The sequence below is a fragment of the Galleria mellonella genome, unplaced genomic scaffold, assembly GCF_026898425.1.
Source record: "Galleria mellonella isolate WM207_F2 unplaced genomic scaffold, CSIRO_AGI_GalMel_v1 utg223, whole genome shotgun sequence".
In the NCBI taxonomy this organism is placed as follows: domain Eukaryota; kingdom Metazoa; phylum Arthropoda; class Insecta; order Lepidoptera; family Pyralidae; genus Galleria; species Galleria mellonella.
Genome location: NW_026442042.1, coordinates 921,300 through 942,517, shown reverse-complemented (window position 1 = coordinate 942,517; position 21,218 = coordinate 921,300). Strand labels below are relative to the sequence as shown.

Sequence of the window (21,218 nt, the reverse complement as noted above, 5' to 3'; positions counted from 1 at the left end):
TGCATACCACAGATATAGACGTGTACTGCGTAAAGTGATGAGCGGAAGCGGACGGTGATAGCGATAAATCTAGCACTGTGTTTCCATTAAACATACAGCACGTACTGACGTGAAGGATTCACGTCAATAATGCCATTATTTTGACATGTAGACAGATAGATGTCACCATAGCGTATCCATTCACGATTTTGAACTCCTATCCTCCATTTATCGATCTTTTTTATACAATTTGAAATTACAAACAAGCTGACGAAATACTTATCAAATGTGAAAACTTTCGCCTTTACACATGAGCACATAGTACTTCCTATACATATCTGAACGTTACTCAGCACTGACAGGTATTATGTCATACTTGTAACCGAAACATTATGATGCAAGCATAATTACTTGATAGCAAGAACAATTAAGAACATGAGTATGACAGCTAGGAATATGCAGGCGACTTATTATAATTAATATAAATTCTGTGTTTATATTGTATTTAAATACATAATTTACAAGAAATGTTAAATCGCTTATCTCATGCAATAACGTGGTACCTTTTTGATTCGCCATTCGCGGCTGTTCGCAATGCCTTCAATCGCGCCACCCCGCAAGCCGCCGCCGCGCGTCTCACCACCCGCCCTCTTGACTCGACCAAGTAGAGTGGTGGTTGCGTTGTCGTCGAGTCAGCCGGAGGCCGCCGCGGCGCTGACACCGCAGCATTTCCACATCTATTGACAATATTAATTCCGGATATCAATTATTACGATCGGTCTAATAATAATAAAGAGTAGGCATCGGTCTAAAAATGGACGTGGAAGAGTTCCGAGTACGGGGTAAAGAAATGGTGGATTATATTTGCACGTATATGACCACGCTGCGTACGCGGCGGGTTACTCCGTCTGTGGAACCGGGATACCTGCGGGCAGCGTTGCCGGCCGAAGCGCCCCATCATCCCGAGAATTGGGATGACGTGATGGACGATGTAGAGAATAAAATCATGCCAGGAGTCACCCATTGGCAGCACCCACGATTTCATGCATACTTCCCGTCGGGCAACGGCTATCCGTCCATCCTTGGGGATATGCTGTCAGCTGGCATCGGATGCATCGGATTCTCATGGGTAAATTCTATTTTACAAGTAACGTTCCTACCTTATTTATAAATATTTATTTTACTTTAGTTACAGTCTTATAACATTTCTTTTTCAATTCTAATATTATTTTTCATTCAAAATTTTATATTAAATTGTATATACGTCCATGGGCTTCAAAAAATAAAAAAAATATCACTACTTCTTCTATTTTGGGTACTTTGTACAAAAGTAAATTTGTAAATATTTGAGTACATCTGTCCCACTCGTATTTCGGCCGCAGTTAAGCTTGTATGACTGTATTTCGGTTTCAATTACAACGGAGGCACAATATCTTAGTTCTCAGGAATGGCAATGTATGAGCGGTACCATGGGCGTCACAGTGTGTTTTGTCGTCGTTCATGCTGCTGATGTTATTTAGGCGACGGTTACCACTTTCCAGGAGATGGGTTGTCAGCTTCTTTTCTTTCTAAGTATCATAAAAAAATTTGGACCGATTATGATTTTTCTTAATGCAATCAATAAGGTTTAATCTAATTTTGGTTTCTAATTCATTTTATTACGATTAACGTGGCTAATTTTCATCTTTAAAAAAATATGTTATAAAAATAATAATTTATATTATATTATTATTATTTTTGTATTAGTTATAGCGTGAATCAGTACATAAAGTTTTTATGTTCTAAGTTCGGATATAACACATCCGTGTAGTAAATTTCATTCAAATAGGTTCAGCAATTTTTACGTGAAAGAGTAACAAACTTTCGTCTTTCCAAACTTTATTTATTACATTAATAGGATGGTAAGAGTATAATTATGTTTTGTTTTTACAATTTTTCTCTAGTTTTACATTATATTCGTCTTCATTTATATGTAAAGAATCTGTAGCAGTTTACCAAATGTCTATGTAGGTTTCAGAAATCTACATCTGATTTGAATTATCAGGAAGTTTTTTAATAATATTATAAATATGAGTAATATATTTATTATTTTATAAGATAAGTATCATAAATTAATAATTTTGTCATACACGACCCCGACTAACCGACTGCAAACGTCATCATCAAAACGTCACATTTCGAATGTGACCGAAGTCAAAAGCTTTGTGTCAATTAAAATTTCTGATTAGTTAACTCTCCAGAGATAAAAAACAACTGAATTCCAATACATGCTCTATCCAATATATCCGATGAAATGTAAGCTTGTCAACTATTAATGGAGAGCATACATTTTTTTCTGTTTATTCATAAATTGAAAAATTCTTCTAATTGCCACTATTTAGGAAATTGTATTATGAAGTTCGATGTAGTGCAGGTTCTATTGTCCTACAACAAACTGGGGTCTACAGACGGCAATATCGAGCTTCAAATACATACGACGAGATATATGCCAGCTCTGTATGTCACTGAACAAAGCAACAACATTTTTTTTATAGAAAGTTACATGATCAGCTAGTAACATAATCTTTTAAAAAAAAATCTACCTACCTGAGCTCTTAATAAAATTAAATACTCAACACTTTTAAATAAAATTGAGCAGCACATAGGTACTTTTTTAAAATATAGCCAACCAGTTTTTACCATGATTTCATTCATGTGACCAAAATAAAAGGTGCTATCTTTTAGTACCTACCTCTTTCTTCATCCTATCCAAATTCTGTATACATAAAAGTACTATTTATACATGTATACGTACATATCTATTAGGCTTATGCATAATGCACAGATAATATAATACTATCATAATGTAATGACGATTTATTAAACCGTAAAATACAACAATATAATTGCTAGATGATTGTGTAAGTACATCGTCATATAAAAGCTAAAACTTGTATACGAAATGACAATATTTTCTTTGTAAAGTGAATAATAATAGTACATTCGTTCATTGTTTAAAATACATAAAATAGTAGGTAAGTAATTACATACAAATTACTGACCTTATGTGACCTGATGTGTATCTATTAAACTGAAAAAAGTCACAATAAAAAAACATACTATGAAAAAATAACAGAAAGAGTTTCAAAACCTTTAACTGAAAGTAGTAATATATAAAATAAACTAATAAATTAAAATATAAGAAATTATCATATTTCTTGTCTTTATTGTATATAATATAATTTATCGCACTCGAGGAAAAGGGATAGTTGAGGTGTAACGGCCCTATTACTAGGTTTTTTTTAATGGGTGATAATAGAATAGTAACTCCATCCGCGCTATCGGTATACACCAGCGGGGCACCAGTGAAGGATGATAGGTGAGGATGAAGCAAGCCAGTTAGACCATCGTGGCGAATTCAATAAGAATTTTTCATGATGGTTTCCAGGGGAAACCACGTGGAGGTCGACGTAATAAGGCATATTGCTAGCAATGGGACTGTCAAACTCCATTGCTAACAATCTCCCTCCCTCCCCCTCATTACTAGGTTACTTTCGGCGTGGTCATCCTTAAAAATAATCCCCGTTGATTCTGGACCACCTGACCTGACTTCGTCACTAGTACACAGCTATGGTATAACGATAGTGCAAGCCACCCGGCTTGCGCCCCCATTTACATCTTATTAAAAACAAATTATCTTCATCCGGACTATAATAACGAATCGATTGATATAACAGTCATCAAAATCGGATGAGTAATTTAGGAGTTACAATGGAATATATCTAAAAATCAAACACATAAACTGCTAACTCATATAAAAGTTTTAAGGAGCTATAGGAATTTTGAATAATTTCAAAGTAACAATGAGGACTTGATAATGATGGAAGTTAATCTATCTAGTTTTCTATTAGCCTTCACGCAAATGAAATTTCATTAAATACTTCGAAATGGTATTTATAGATAAGAAATCATTTATTGAACATAAAACCTTTTTTATTTCATTCTTAATCAATACAGTATCATGAAATTAATCAAGTATAAATAACCGCTGATAGCTCTAATTTATTTTTCAACCTTTTGACAAATGAATGAAACAGACTTTTTCAATATATCATTTGCTGTGAGTTCTTACAAATTAGTGATATAAACCTATTCACTTTCCCATTTAGCCTGCTTGCTCCATTGTAGATGAATATGAATGAAGAAAAAGGGTTAGATTAAAATATGAAATTGTTTTCATAATTTAAATTAATTTCAATTTTAATAAATGCAACTACATATTTATACTATGACTGTCTAAAATATTGAAACATAAAATAAAAGTATATGTTATAAAATTAATACAATGGTTGCATAGATTTCATACAAATTTTTTAAGTGGCGTAGCCTGAGACTTATCCTTTATCCTAATTCATGTAGGTATGTATACTGAGAGATGCAAGATACAATTTATATTCTATACGTACTTAGAATCATTCTCGGGAAAACAAATTTCCATTTAGAGTACCTAAAGATTTCATCCATATATAATTTTTTTTTAATATTCATATTATTTTATTAAAATGTTTTACAGACATGATTGAACCATTTCTGAAGATATGGACATGAGCTTGAAATTACAGGTATATAAGTCGCAATAATGGATGATGGAAAAAGAAATCACAATAATATGATGTGTCAATTTCTTTTTGACCTTATTTATTAGTTTAGTGTGTTAATGGTGATTAGTGTTATCGGTTAATCGATAATTTAAATTGAAACTCGTTTTATTGTCGGCCAGGGTTGAACCTACGATCTTAGTCTAACAACCTGATTTATAAAAGGTCAAATGTCATATTAATCATAGCCGTAGATAGAGAAAAGTATCTTTAGGTTCAGCGGAGCCCAATAAACCACATACAAGACTGTGATTGTGATTTATTAGGTTCCGATGCGCACAAAATTTCCCAATTCTTGCCACTCTACCTTCTATAAGTACTATTATATTATTATAAACATATATACCGACGTATATCAGTGGTAGATTTTTGGAACTTGCCTTAGTATGTATTTCTTTTATGAAACAATAGTGTCATTCCGTTTAAATATTAATCATTAGCTGAACCTATTCATGAAGCTAGGACCAGAAGTCAATACACTCAGCTACGAGCATATCTTTCCTATTCTTAATAAAACCGTTTAAAAAGTAGTGCTTGATAGGGCGACAATATTATAAGAAAAACAATGTGGCCGATTATTAGGTGCTATTTCTCTAGACATACTTCTAAAATTAAAATTTCTATTTGATATCACAGCAAATTTTTTATTATAAGGACTAATATGAACTAAATTTGTAATATATTTAGATCAAAATTATTATGAATTTAGTTTACAACAGTGAGTAAAATAATAATTTCGCGAAACTATCAAATTAATATAATATTTTTATATTTAGTTTAGAAGCAAAATATGGTCTAACCAATAGGGTTCCATTAGTAGTTTTCCATTATTGAAAAGTCTTATAGAAGTTTAGAATAATTTCTAACAATATATAAAATTAAATTTATTCCTCCATATTTTCCCTCATGTCTTAAAGCTTTATCTGTCTAACAACATATATATTTAAATGTTACGGGCTGGTTTTTATTTGGTTAGAAAGTTACATTCCTAATACATACTTCGCTCCTTTGAATGTTCTCTTTGTATTTCTCATTGCCTCACAAATTATAAGAAATCTGTGAAGTAAGAAGATATTTAATAATTCAGTAAAATAGTTTACTGTTCTCAAAGAGTTCAACTTTTGAGTTTTTCGAAGAAATGTTTGAGAACTGATGTACCTATAAGCGTACTAGTATCATAAGAATTAATATTATGCTATTATTTGACTAATAAATCTACAAATACTGATTACAGAATTATTGTGATATATATTATATTCAAAATGTAAATTTTATTATATAATAAAAAGAAGAGAATAATAAATTATTTCAGCATGGTGCAACAGTAAAAAAACGGCGTCAATCTTTGCCTGTGTACATTGATTTAATTATCTGAATGATGCAGATGGTCGTTCATCATGATAACAGATAGTACCTATATAGTATTATTTTTGATTATCATTACATAATTTGTTATAAATAAATTACTTTCTCTCTAATTGAATTGAGTTGGCTGGAATAGATCTTTTTTAAAGATAAGTCCACCCTTGTTAACAAGTTGGTAAACTAATCGCTGTATCTTTTGTTCAAGTACAAAAAGAATATACTTATATATAAATTTTGTATTATATTTCCACAAAATAATGAGTGTGTATGATATACAGTGCCTAAGAATAATTCCTTTTGACATCCATTCTTCCAGGACATGCAGTTCACAGCAACTATTGGTTTATATACATTATTATGTATAAAAATCTACAAGCATTTGACCAAGCAGCTTGTAATTCAGTTCGAAACAGATTCTATAATAGAGTCGTTCTTTGATATTTTGATATCTAGTGACTAGAGGCTATATGTTTAACAGCCATTACACCGTAGCACAGCCATAACACAGGTCCGTCACTAAATAAGAGCATTTTTAGATTATGGTTCCAGTTCTGCTTACAAATGCTTCAATGCTCAAATTTGTAGCGACAGAGTCGAGAGCAATTCTTCTCATCCAATGCATACAAATAAGTTAAATATTCAACTGAAATATTTATTATTAGCATAGTACAATGAAGAAAGAACAGAATATCTAACTGCCTAACTATCTATATTTATATACACCTAATCACTACTATTATGCGGAAATACACACATGACAAACATTCTGGTTCAATCTCTGAAACAAAAGGTAAACCTTTATTTCCAAAGTGTTTATAACGTCATTAATTCGTTACTGTGATACGATTTTCCATTAGACTATAGCCTGTTTATGACGGTATAAAATAAAAAATGCAGCTGTTGGATTCTCAACAATCGAGCTCGTCTCTTCATGCGATTTTTTTTGCAGTTTTATTATCAACCTTCATTATCATCATATCACCCTTTAACTGTTCACTGCTGAATATAAGCCTCTCGCTTGGGGGTTTTGCCAGTAGTTGTCACACTTGGCAGGCGGATTGGCAACCGCAGTCAGGCTTTAGAAATGTTTTACGAGAGACGCTGTTACCTATCCCTCGCCTTCTCTTAGTCGGCTTTTACGACACCCACAGGAAAGGAACGGGTAGCCTATTCTGTCGGGACCACACGGCCATTGTATTATCAATTAAATTTATCAAATATAACAATTATTAAATTTTATCTGTTCGGTAGATCACATTACGTTTTAAATCCAATTTTTGTTACAATGTCAAATTAGAATAACGTAGACAGTAGACAGTACCAAAGTATCTACAACGTCAATGACCCGTACAAATTGCAAGATATTGATTGTATTAAATGACTATACTATGCGCCGGAATAAGTACGTTATACTAAGTCTATAGCCGGGTTAAAAGACTCACTTGACAGATGACAAATTGGTGCATAATTTCTCAAATAAATAACCAATTTGATACCTTTTTTATTTTAAATCATTAACCTGCATTTCCACTAAATACCTACCTACTTACTGACTTATTGTTACATAATAGTTTATACATTATAATCAATCAATATATTTTTTGCTTGCAACCATTTCCACCAAAATAGGTACATATTGCAATCACAACATAGGTATTAGTGACTTATACTTTACTTGAAAAATGTGATTAGATTAGTATCTAGTACTTTATTGTAAGGAACTCAATGCACATGAATGTGTAAATGAAAATTTATTTTATTTAAGTATTTATTTAGTTGTATATTTAAAACCGAATTCTGAGTATTATATGAATAGGAATAGTAGATACATACTAGTAGTAAATGCTCTGTTTTGTCTCAGTTTTCATTCTTGGTAACATATTTGACCACCGTCAATAAAGCCTCTTTTACAAAAAAAAAAAAACAGGTGCTTACTTACATTTTTTAGTTACAACATTATTTAAATAATTTAATCTTATTTTTTTTAAACGTGCATAAACTGCAAATAATACAAACAACTATAATAAAATACCTACAATAAATGAAAATAAAAATTCAATAATTATCGTGTCAGTCAATCGGAAATATTGACTACGTAACAAATAGAAACAACTGTAACATGATCATGTCTGCATGTACATGCACTAAATATACATACACATTAAGTATCGATTGAACATGAAAAGAAACTTTGTATATAAAATGTATGAACAATAATATATTGACTTTTTATGTAAGTAGTTTTTTTGATAACATGGAAAACAAATGTTTGGCTAACGGTCCACCAGATGATAAGTGATATCAAAGACTATGATGCTCATGGTAGGTACTTTTTTTTATGCAACTTAGAATGGCAAACAAGCTGACGGCCTACCTGATGGAAAGTGATAACCGTCGCTTATAGACATGAACAGTATCATTGGCATAATAGAGTATACTATTTCGCCGATGATACCCATGGGGTATCAACGTTAAATCTTCTTTACTACTTCTCATGCGTTGCCATTTCTGAACTCTAAAACATAAGTAATGTTTTCCTGCCATATTTCAGCGTTTAAACCGAAAGAGCCATATAATTACAGTTGCTTATAGCGACAGAAATACAAGTGCGGCATCCAAACAAACGATTTTTGTGTCTACAGTCTCCTGGTATTTTTATATTAGGTAATATGTAGTATTCACCTATGTTAAGTATGTTTATTATACACAGAGTTAGCAAGAGAACTTTGTATCTATAAGTGCAAGGAACTTTGTGTAGATGGGCTTGTTTAAATTGATTCTCAGTCGAGCCAATTTCAAAACTGATTTTTTTTAATTGCTTCGAGTCTGATTATTCCGGTTTTACTCCTGATAATGTATTATTATTTTATAATATAACTAGATTTAGTACCCAGAAAGTATTCTTGTATATACTGTGGTAATATTTAATAAAAAATACTATGCTAATTTAATTGAAAATTAACATATTTATTGTTATATCTTTCAGTAAGTAAGGCTTTTAAATCGTTAAAGTAATTTGTAAATTAGACTTATTGTCAGTGGTGGAAAAGGTAAACAGCCTAGGTATCAGTTTTATGATATATTATCAAAACGGTTCTTTCCTTTTCAGGCGGCTAGTCCTGCCTGTACAGAGTTAGAAATCATCATGTTAGACTGGATGGGTAAGTAAACTTATAATTTCTTCTGACGAACCTCACAAATAAATTAATATCAATCAAGGATGGTCACAGGAAAGCTAGGGATCATAATCATAGTCCATTCATTCCTAATCTTTAAGTTACTGTGCCTAAGTACCCTCGGTTAGTTATTATTCGGCAAACCATTACAAAGTATGTAAGTGAATTTCTTAGCTGCAGATATGCAATGATCTGGTGATATGGTATCAATGGTGAGGTAAAAATGTGAATAGGCTTTTCGTGAGCCCGCGAATTCTATCTTAGACCACATCATCACTTTCGATCAAGTGAGTAATCAATCGTTGAAGGGCAACACTAAAAAATAAAAATGAAATCCCTTTCACACACTCATGTAGATTTTGTATTCTATATTTCTAATATATTTTTGTTCATTGCAGGTAAAGCGATTGGACTACCTCCGGCATTTTTAGCACTCGAGGAAGGTAGTAAAGGTGGAGGAGTAATAGAGGTAGGTATATGTTTAAAATATAATAGAAGATTCATGCATCCTATCGATCCGATATACAATAACACTATTAGTGAAACTGAACAACTTTCTCTAAAAAATATAATATAGGTATATATTTACATATATCTGATAAAAAGTAACTTGACCGTGTCTAAGCACGTATCACTCAAAAACTACTGGACGGATTTCGATTCGATGTAAACATGATAACTTAGTCTCTATATATAATGAAAGGAGACATTTTGTTTGAGATGTTGAAATATATAAAAAGAGAAACGGAGAAGTTTTATCGACTAGACAAAAAGATGACGAAAATTTTAAACCTTATAAAGATATAATTGTTATAACAAATCTGTGGAATTACGCAAAATAACCACATATATATCATATATATACACATAGATATCACATAATTTCTACTGTTCTATAATAATACGGGTTTATTACTAATTGGGAGCAGATATGGATGCCATTTTATTTTATTAGACTTAGAATGGCAAACATGCTGACGCTTTATCTTATGGAGAGTGGTAACCGTCATCTATAAATATTACTAGCTTTATGAATATCACAGAATAGATTGTGATGCCCATGCCCGTATGCGTTGTCTTTTGTAAGGACTTACAATGCGTGGTTTGAAGGCATAACAACCGTGTTAAGCATCCGTACCTGCAATTTCACTACCATGTCTCATTTTTCAAACAGAAACATAGCCATGCAAGCACAGATGCTTTATGGTAGAGACACGAAACAGAAGTATTTAAGTAGACAACTTTTGTATAAAGATTCCTTCTAGTATTTTTTTTTAAGTACGAACGAGAATTGATTATTAAGTAAATTACAAAAGAGTTATGTGCAGTAGGTAGTTATGAATATTTGTTCGTTATGTTTGATAGTAAATACATTAAAATAAAACGACGTTTCGCTTGATCTAGCAACAAGAGTGGGCGTATATTCCACGCACTGACCGCGGATTTGCATGATTGCTTATTTAAATAGTATTTATTTCTCAAGTATTGTACTAAAAATTATGGTTACATAAATTGTTTCAATCATTTAATCTTATTTTTTTTTAAATACTGACTTTAGTTTTGATAAAATTAATAGATATGGAATAAGCAAAGATGGAAAACTTCTTTATTAATAACTTACAGAGAAAATACCATAATGCCAAAGAAGTTATTTTTGTGGTTGTACTTATTAAGAAATTTATTATAGTCGGATTTAAAAAATATAGAAATGACTTTAAAACAAAAGCTTTATTAATAACATAGATGTCTACCTATATGTGTAGTACAGCAAGATTCGTAGATATCGAATACAAGATATGAAGGAACACTACATATGTACATATAGTTCTTATGAAAGTTAAAAAGATGTAAATTTCGGATATTTTTTTCATAGATGGAATACATGATGATGAATTCACAGCTAATATTTAAAATTATTTTTAGGGATCAGCGAGTGAATGCGTTCTTGTCTCGATGCTAGCAGCTCGAGCAAATGGCATCAAAAGATTAAAACATCAATTTCCAACTGTGGACGAGGGTCTGCTCCTCTCCAAACTTATAGCGTATTGTTCTAAGGAAGCTCACTCATGCGTCGAGAAGGCTGCAATGATATGTTTTGTTAAATTACGAATTTTGCAGCCTGACGAAAACGGGTCACTCAGAGGCGAAACATTGAAAGAAGTATGTATCTAAGTTTACTTTTAATCATAAAATTAGTTACGCTATTTTTTATTACCTTCACGGCCCCCATTCCATAACCTACCATTTTGGGGAGAGATCCATTTTCCATAACCCTATATCTTTCAATATGCATATACTTAAATTTATTAAACAAATTTTATGATGCTTTTCTACAAACTTGGTTTTTTATCCCAGTGCCTTATTCAAAACATTTGATTTTTGCTCAATATTTGTTATTGACATTAGAAAATTGGAATTCGTAAGATAGGATGCAGATAATTGGACGCTAAATGAATAGATGCTACGTGGTGTTAAAGCCCGAAGTCGAGCAGTTCCGAGGGCGCACGATGTCTGGCGCCGCTATCCTCCGCTTAATGACTCCGGCTTGGATGCCGGAAATACGTGGCGAGCCGAGCGGTAATGGACGGGCATTGTGTGCCATTTCTATGCCTCAAATATTGAAAATTGCGATACGATCCTCTTATGAGAAATCTTTAATTGCTGTCACCAAATGAAATAGAAAATTTTCTATATCAATTATAAAAGACAGCGTAGATACCTATATCGGATAAATTTAAAGGACTTGATGTTTTATAATAAATTAAATAATTGAAAGATCAGAAATCTCAGCATTTGGACATCGTAAAAATAAAAAATAAGAAGACAGTTTTCTTGTTGTAAATTGTGTCCGTCTTCTTCCTGTGTCTTGGTCATATTAATTTGTTTTGTCATAAGCAGTTTTTGTCTGTCGAATGTCTTAGCGGCCAGTGAGAAACCCGATCAAGGAGGCGCAACAACAATCTAGATTTTTCTAAATGCTAAACCTGCATTTAGAATTATTTAAATACCTTTAGTCGAATTCCGTCGAGAGGTTATAAATTACTACCTAGTAATCAATCCCAGAACTAAGATCAACTGACCAGACTTTCCGTACCTATTTCGTCGTATAAACTAATAACACAAACAGTTACTATTTCATTTTTGTCCATGATCTATGCTTACACTTGCAATTTAAACTGTGACTATGGTTCAATCTATTTTACAATTTATATACTAATATACGATTTCCGTTACAGGCTATGGAAGAAGATGAAGAAGCTGGACATGTGCCATTCTTTGTTTCTATTACATTAGGCACTACTTCGTGCTGTTCATTTGACAACTTGCCAGAGATAGGGCCTGTTGTAAGAAAATTCCCGTCGGTTTGGCTACATGTAGACGCCGCATATGCTGGCAGCTCTTTCCTTTGTCCAGAACATAAGCACCACTTAGCAGGGATCGAGTATGCAGATTCCTTCAACACTAATCCAAACAAACTGATGCTGACTAGTTTTGACTGTTCACTTTTGTGGGTCAATAATCGGTACCTGTTGACATCTGCGCTTGTCGTCGACCCTCTCTATCTCCAACATTGCTATGATCACACAGCGATTGATTATCGTCATTGGGGTGTGCCACTCAGTCGCCGTTTTAGATCACTAAAGCTTTGGTTCATGTTGAGAAGTTATGGAATCAGTGGTTTGCAAAAATACGTGCGTCGACATTGCGAATTGGCAAAATATTTCGAGCAACTTGTTAAAAAAGACGATAGGTTCGAAGTGTGTAATCAAGTAAAGGTATATATTTATTTTAATACATAATATACATCATGATATTAAAGTATATTTTATCTGTTAAGTAAATATGTATTTTTCATGATCCAGTTGGGTTTGGTATGTTTTCGTTTGGTTGGAGGACCAGATGAAACGGATGAGCAGATTGATGAGATGAACAAAAAGTTACTGACGAATATCAATGCGTCGGGAAAGATCCATATGGTGCCGGCATCAGTACGTGAACGATTTGTAATACGTTTTTGTGTGGTTCAGCAACACGCCACGCGGGAAGATATTGGTAATTTAACTTTTTTTTATTTTTAAAGAAATCTTTTAATAGTTTATGTGCCTAGGTATAAATTTGGTAAAGCGGTAAAAGTTCTGTCGGATAACGCGTGATTTCAGTCCATCAGAAGTCCTGGCATTGAATCTCAGCCCAATACTCTGAATTTTTAAATAGATTTATGGATTATTTCAAAAGGTTTGCAACTTGCTTAGTGCTTAAGAAGTTATGTTATGTAAAGTGGTTCTCCGGTAAGCCACACCAGAGGCCTTTGTTTTTTCGATTCATATACGTGATTACATATACGATTCATATAGTGATATGGATAATATGTAAATACGCATATACCTATTTTTACTAATGAAAGGGTATCATCGTGTAATATAGTATATACTAAGTACCTGCGTTAGATATATAGGTACCTAAGGCAGGTAGTTAGTATATACTACAAAATCGGTCTGTTTACTGATATTTTGTAATTTATTTATTTCAATGCATACACTATTTAGGTATTTTATATTTAACCTAAATATAAATATATGAAAGTTCTCAATTCGACTATTTTTTATGTGTGGGTGTGTGTGTGTTACGCGATATCAATTTAAGGTAATGTCTTTGTAAATTTTGTACCGTTTTACTGCAATATTAATCCTACTAAGTTATTTAAAATATTTTATATTTTTTTATGACTTGATGGAAAGTGGTAACCGTCGCTTATAGACATAAAGTTATGTTTTAGAAATAATAATTCTTATTACTCTTAAAATAATAATTAAATTAATTATTATTGTATTTTATTATTATTGAAAGAATTATAATTGAATTGAACTTTATTTGCAGAAATAGCATGGGACATTATAACAGAATTCGCTACCGAACTTTTGGAAGGACCAGATAAAGAACGGGTAAGTTTAAAAAATATTTTATCATAACCATATGATTCCAGATCCTTGCAATATTTAACAGAATACAAATAATTGTTTAAACTATTTTTTGCAGGATTTGAACGAAGAGCGCGCTCGAAGACACCGTGCCGCTTTGGCGCACAAGCGTTCATTCTTCGTACGCATGGTGAGCGACCCCAAGATCTACAACCCGGCCATAAACAAGACACCGCCGCCGGCGCCTACTTCTCCCTCCTCCCCTCCACCCGCTGTGCCCACCACGCCTGACACGCCTGACTCGGAACTACAACCACCGACACCGTTAGTATATCATTATCATGTTTACCTTCTGTTCTCATGTGTGTGTATGAGGGAAGGATTATTAGTAATGTAGACTTTGCTATTGGATCGGTTTCCACGTGGTCCTCCTTGGGAACCATCGTGGTTAATTCCTGGAGAATTTATCAGAATGGGCCAACCTGTCAGTACCATACTTATTGCTACTTGAGGCGAAGAAATAATAAGATATATATGAACGTATACCGACCGATAGCACAAAAGACCATTTCATTAAAAAACTTTTTTAATAGGATAACTAAAAAAACTATTGTCCACTGCTGAATATCTCCCACATAGAAGTTTTCAATCGCTTGTATTCATATAGTCTGTGCAACATTTCTGCTGTCGGTGCACCATCTTGTGGGGGTCACTGATGGTCGGTCGTTACTGCGTTTCCCTCTAACGAGTTACCATCCGAAAATGTTTCGTCATAGTCGTAGAATACTGACGGATCTGACAAAGATTACATATAAAGATCAGTATTCTACGACTATGACGATTTCTTCCCTACCTATTACCGGTTACTTAAATACTTACCTGTTTGTAACGTGATTTTCAGAAAACAATCTTCTTGGATAAGCTGGCCACTAGCGTTCTTCTTCCAGAGCGTTGATCACGATCCGAATGATTTACCATTAAGGTAACTCTTACTATATTAAACCGTGGTAGATACTTAAAATAAGAAACAGCTACACTATACACCTATCCCCCGATTTACCCGGTAGATACGTTCCTGAGAAAAACGTGTAAATCGAAAATTTAAAATTTTCAAGTCAAAACCGTGTAAATCGAAAAGCTTGCAGAAAATGCATAATTTTGCTATTTAACAGTTGTGATTTTTTTCAATATTTTTAGGTGTACATAGAAATAAAAATAAAAATTTTCATTTGTTCTAATAGTTCTTATTGTAGCTTCGTTCATGTTATATGATTTTGCAACATCTACTACTCTATCTCCCTTTCGTAAGCGATCCAAAATTTCGATTTTAGTTTCTAAAGTAATAACTTTTCTTTTAACTTCTTTCGACATTATAAGCCTATAATTTTTTTTTTATTTATGTTAATTTATAAAAATCATAATTATGCACTCACTTGTAATTTACGAATATGAAAAATTAAATCTTTCGGACACTGTGAAACTTTCACTCAAATACAATTTTCCGTAGATAAAACTTTAATTTTATGCGAAGAAATACAGACACACTGTGCATGTGCAGCAAGTCAGCACATAGGCTCGGGATTCCCCGTGAGATGTTTACACAGCGCACGTGTTCAAACACAGTAGCATTTAGTAGAGTGCGATAAAAAAAAAAAACTTATTTGGAAAACCGTGTAAAAGCGAAAACGTGTAAAACAAGTACCGTGTAAATCGGGGGATAGGTGTAGTTATATATATACAATTTGTTTTTCATACTTTATATATATATATAACTTTTTAAAATACTGTTGAAACGAAAGTAATTATTTTGATATCGGTTAATTTATTAGTTAGTTATTATTAGGGACAGATGTTACAGTGGTTAGGCAACCACTGTAACTATAACATCGCATTTGGATTTTTGACTGTAGTCCGGGTATTTCAGTAACAAATTCTAATTCAAAAACATATTTTATCCAATCCTAAACCTAAGGCAATGAAGGTGGCCTAGGAATTCTTAACAAAGGAGGATATTATAGTTACAGTACAGAAAAATTATAATTTCATATTCTACCTACAGATTCCGTCATTTGGATACCATGGTGCGTCTGAAAAGTCCTGGGGCTTCTAGTCGGCGCAGCTCGTCGCCATGCGCTTCGCCCGAACGTCGCGCGCCCTCGCCCTCCGCACACTGATCGACCAATTATAATACATTACAGACCATACGATGTTCTAACCAATATTTCCTAAGCATTCAATGTCTTCATTAAAAATTGTATAAATACATGTATGTGTTTTAAATCTGACCAGAAACAAATCCTACCATACAAAATATATAGGTAGGTAATTTAATTGTTATTGTACAGAAGCTTAACCAGAGTCCTAAAAATCTTCTCTATAGTATTAAAGAAGAATATCTGAGATTCAAACTTTCTACGTGTAGTTATTGTTTACAGATGTGATTTGTCATAGTGTTTTATATTAACTAATGACTAGATATGTTATCTGTTAGTATAGAAAGTTCAAAAGCGTAAAAATCGTTATTCCATGGTCAGAAACAACGCTCTCAAGAACTAAGGGAATGAACTACTGCGACTCAGAAAAAGTAGGTACTATCACACGTATTCTTTGCAAAATATTTCTGACACTTAGTCGATATAATACAGAAATAGCAGATACTCAAAGATAACCAACCTACCTAAATATTAACTCAATTGTAAATGTATCTAGTAAAGATTTTTAGTTTTCTAGTCGGGTTTTATATCAAACTTATTAACAATCATAAATAAAACAAATAAAATGGTGGGACGATTAATTTATTGTTAAGAAAATATATATTTGCAAAAAAGGCTCTGTTAATCCCAGACTATATTGTGTGTTTGTATTTCTCCATCCCATCCTAATGTGTGTAGTACATTGTCTTCTTTAACATCCCATGCCATTCCTCTTACATAATTCTTATGCATATGTCTATCATGGTAAACTACTTTGATTTTATCATCTTCACTTATTGAACATACTGATACTATTTTATTATCACAGCATATACCCATTTTATGAGATCTGCAAATAAAAACAGTTTAAGTACATTAGTAATTTAATTACCTATACCTCTTAATTGTCCAATTTTTTCAAATCAAATTTTATGTCGTTTATAAAAAAATAATACAATCTTTGGTTTACTAGTGGAAATAATAATAAATGAATCGACCAAGTTAGGCACTTGATGCAGGGTATATTTTTAAAACGAACAAGACCTTTTCAGTATTATGAAATTTACGCGTTATTTATGGCACCGCTCATATATTGCTACTCTTAGGACTAACTATTTTACCACACCAGTATAACAACCCTTTAACGTTCCATTGTTGTGCAGAAGTCTCCCCATGCAAAATAGTTGTTACTATTCCTACATTAGTTGGGCAGTTTAGTATATTTATGACACCATATTCAGTGTATATTCGGTTGTGGATTATCCGTGACACGATCGGTCTTTGCATTTGCACCCGGCGTCCTTTCGGTTGACAACACACCGATTTTCCCTCAATATCGCATTTTTTTTTATATAGAACTTAGAATGGCAAACAAGCGGAAAGTTTCGCCTATAGACATGAGCAGTACCATGGACATAACAGAGTATCGTTTCGCCCATTGTTGCCATTCCTGAGGACTCAGGTGTTATTCCTCTGTACCCAGTAAATTCACGCCATATCCCACCCTTCAAACCGAAACACAGCATTGTGTTCCCTATTATACTCGTTTCGGCGGATGGTCCGCGATGTCTTCATGTTGGTAGGTATTAATGCGCTGAATATGGTAGTAGTTTATGCTCATGCGATTAAAAAAAAATATAAACTTACTCTTTATGAGTAACCAACTTGTGAACAGCGGCTGGAAACTCCATTAATTTTGTAGTATTTTGTGGATTTCTAGCATCAACTAAACTTAATACTCCAGCTTCGTCGCCAAATACTAGTTTATTATCATCAATCCATTGTAAGCAACGAACACCACAATTATTTTGTACTAAATCTAAAAAATATAACAAATAAATTAGTGTCAACAATAATCATACTCAAATCCTGCATACATGTCTTCATCTATTATTTGTTGAAATAAACTTTGTCAAAACTTCCTTAAATCTTGACAAAATTTTCCTTTGTTTAAGTATCATACTTACATGTGTGTATTACAGCATGCAATTATATGGATAATGACTAAACTAAAATGTATTTAAATGCCTAGAAGTTTAAAATGAAAATAAAAGAGTATTTTGTCCAAGACCAACAAATTTTGTCAGCTCAGACCATAACGCTAGTTTACTAAAAAGATAACTGATGCTACCTAGCTGCCTAGTTGGAGGACTGACCTGGTATGGAACACTAGGGGAGTTGAAATATCTTCTTTACATGATCACCCATTAACCTTTCATACACCCAGCTTATATGATCTTTGGTGAATTTTGTATAAGTAAACACAGTTGTACTAAATAATAGGTTATTAATCAGTAACATAAAATTCAGTCATTATTAGAATTTTTTTTTAGCACTTTATTTATTAATTTTGACGGTTACTATTTTCCATCAGGTGGGTCGTCAGCTTGTATGTCATTCTAGGTTGCATAGAAAAAAAAATAACTATATTTTTTAAATATATATAATTATTATAAAATATCACTTACCAAGAACTGGTTTGGATACATTCTCATCCCATAAAGTTATAGATTCATCTAATGATGCAGTTGCAAAATTATTATTGGAATTGAATTTCACAGATACACTACATATTGGCATGCTATGAGCGGCATTATAATTCCTTATACATAACATTTCATTTATGTCCCATATCTGTAATTCCAATTCTAGATTAACAATGACAAAATGATTAATGTTTGAATCTCAAATTTCACACTGTAACAAGATAATTTGATGTTCAGTCTTTAATGTGTTTATTAATAATAATTTATCTTTATTAGAATTTAACTGATCTAAATGAAGTTATAACATGTTCATAATGATACTTAATTATGAACACTTAATTTTTTTTTTATTTTAAATTTTTTAAAAGATTTCTAATGTTATATAAATAAAAATTGATAATTGACTACAAAATTATGATATACCCATACTGACTATAATAATCTATATGGTTTTAAGTATTTGTGCACTGAAAACAACAGAATATGCCATATGGCATTAAGCTCGCCATTTGTACATAATTTTATTGTGCAATAAAGAATAAATAAATAAATAAATATGATGGTATTACATCTATTACTACTTCTATCATCTTGTTATACCATATTCTAACAAATAAATATATAATTATTGCTATAGCAATGTTACAATTATTTATCAATTTTCAAAAACAAAATATATATAGATATACATGATAAAATATATAGTGAAGATAATCACAAAACATTAATTATCAGTTTGTTTACATTTTCATTAAGTTCTACTGGAACAGAATATAATAAAGTACAGTTATATAATTGTATTGTATATATAAACATATATTTAGTACCTTTATATTTCCATCACCTCCCACTGTGATATATTCTTTTTCAGGAACCAAACAACCAATAGCTAGTGCAGCATCATCATGTTCAGCAGCAGACACATCCTCATTCCAGAATTTCCATGCATCTTCAGAAGATGTTGACCATACACTAACTGCACCACTGTCTTCACATAATAATACCTACAAAATTTACATTCCTTTTTTTGCAATACAATAAAATAACATACTAAAATAAAATATAAATAGTGATTAATTAACAATAAAAAGAATTGTCATGGAATTAACACCATAATAAATTTATTATGCTAGATGACCTGGCAGGCGTTATCTTGTTCAAATTCCAATATATAAATGGCAACTTCTTCGAGTGCCATTATATGATGCATCTGCTACTTAAAAACTAATAGAACTTTGATGTGGTAGCTATTAAAAAATATCAAAACTCTTATTTTTGCCTAAACCTTAAAGAGACTGTATTAAAGCAATGCCAACTGCCACTGTTAGGTTGTGTTAAATACTTTCAGATAAAATTGATATTTTATAAAGTAGTTAAGAAATGTATTTCTAAGACCATTTAGTTACCCTTATACATTATTTTTGTTGGATTATTTATTTAAATAATTATTTAAGACATTGTGTGATAGAGAGTGAATAGATGCGAGTGACTTAAGATGATAATGATAATTAAAAAACATTTATTAATATCAGAACCTCACCTTCCCAGAATTACCGATAAAACATCCGTCTGCAGTACCACTTGTCAGATATATACTATTTTTTGTTTCACTAAGACATTTTTGACCTTCTTCAATAGTTTTATAAACGCTAGCACCACCGTTCCAGTAACGTCCAGTTAATTCTGAGCGTCCTACTAGCACGCTGCTGTCTGCAATAACAAAGAAAAGTGAATTACGTACATCCAATTTATGAGGAGAAACTAAAGATAAAGTATCACTAAAAATAAATATATAAATATTAACAATATATAAAGTTACCCTCGTGAATTTGAATATAATCTAAATAAGAGATTGTGCTGGTGCCGGTGGTATCTGTTCTGTAAACTTCAGCATTGAGGTGCGGCGGAACAATTTTATTGCTATTCTCCATATTTAAATTCTGGCACACTCCTTACAGTAATAAACGTATGTATAAAGTAATAATAATTTTAGTTTAAAAAATTCATTCGTTTGAGATAGCAAAATTCTAATGCATGTTCGATGATTATTGACAATTGATTTTTTGACAACGTTGACTAACATTTGTTCGTTTGGAATCAAAGACTAAGAATAATATAATATGACTTATACATGATTCTTAATTAAAAAAGAATTCCTTTTCCCAAGCACGAAACAATTGGTGTGAGCATGTTGGGTATGACTTCAATGTCGGTGTTTAATCCTAACAAACCTGAGACGTTACACTTTCAGGGCCTATTGAGGTCGATAGGTAGATAATATTATTTACAATGCCTTTAAATTTTTAATATTTTTCAAAAATAATACTTTTATAATTTTCTTAAATAAACATTTTACAGTTTTAATAATCTACTAGTCTTTGCCCCACGGCTTTGCTCACGTGTACACTGTACAAAATCTTAGTCAGGGAAGTCATATATTTTAAAAAAAAAATTATAGAAATGC

At 32.2% G+C, this 21,218-nt stretch overlaps 2 protein-coding genes across 2 annotated transcripts; one reads left to right on the top strand and one right to left on the bottom strand.

Annotated features, from left to right (window-relative positions):
• The first annotated feature begins 656 nt into the window (after positions 1 to 656).
• Positions 657 to 16,341, top strand: LOC113521119 (tyrosine decarboxylase). The gene is made up of 10 exons (XM_052894598.1): positions 657 to 1,108; positions 9,091 to 9,142; positions 9,556 to 9,626; positions 11,081 to 11,317; positions 12,394 to 12,933; positions 13,021 to 13,210; positions 14,036 to 14,100; positions 14,195 to 14,400; positions 14,978 to 15,058; positions 16,136 to 16,341. Exons 1-10 carry the CDS (start codon positions 794 to 796, stop codon positions 16,248 to 16,250), a joined length of 1,872 nt encoding a protein of 623 aa, XP_052750558.1. The 5' UTR covers positions 657 to 793; the 3' UTR covers positions 16,251 to 16,341.
• Positions 16,342 to 16,850: 509 nt separating this feature from the next.
• Positions 16,851 to 21,099, bottom strand: LOC113510321 (methylosome protein 50-like). The gene is made up of 6 exons (XM_052894603.1): positions 20,574 to 21,099; positions 20,295 to 20,464; positions 19,582 to 19,758; positions 18,737 to 18,902; positions 17,916 to 18,087; positions 16,851 to 17,118 (listed from the first exon to the last, which is right to left on the bottom strand). The coding sequence occupies exons 1-6, from the start codon at positions 20,683 to 20,685 to the stop codon at positions 16,911 to 16,913; spliced, it is 1,005 nt and encodes a 334-aa protein (XP_052750563.1). The 5' UTR covers positions 20,686 to 21,099; the 3' UTR covers positions 16,851 to 16,910.
• Between the last annotated feature and the right edge of the window lie 119 nt (positions 21,100 to 21,218).

Bases quoted from the DNA above. Each gene is read 5' to 3' on its own strand.
- LOC113510321 (XM_052894603.1), bottom strand. From the start codon at position 20,685: ATGGAGAATAGCAATAAAATTGTTCCGCCGCACCTCAATGCTGAAGTT. The intron at 18,903-19,581 runs GTACTAAATATA...TTGGAATTACAG, and splicing joins GAGGTGATGGAAATATAAAG to ATATGGGACATAAATGAAAT. The intron at 18,088-18,736 runs GTAAGTGATATT...TATATTTTTTAG, and splicing joins TGTATCCAAACCAGTTCTTG to ATTTAGTACAAAATAATTGT.
- LOC113521119 (XM_052894598.1), top strand. From the start codon at position 794: ATGGACGTGGAAGAGTTCCGAGTACGGGGTAAAGAAATGGTGGATTAT. The intron at 1,109-9,090 runs GTAAATTCTATT...TTTCCTTTTCAG, and splicing joins GATGCATCGGATTCTCATGG to GCGGCTAGTCCTGCCTGTAC. The intron at 14,401-14,977 runs GTTAGTATATCA...CGTGATTTTCAG, and splicing joins GAACTACAACCACCGACACC to AAAACAATCTTCTTGGATAA.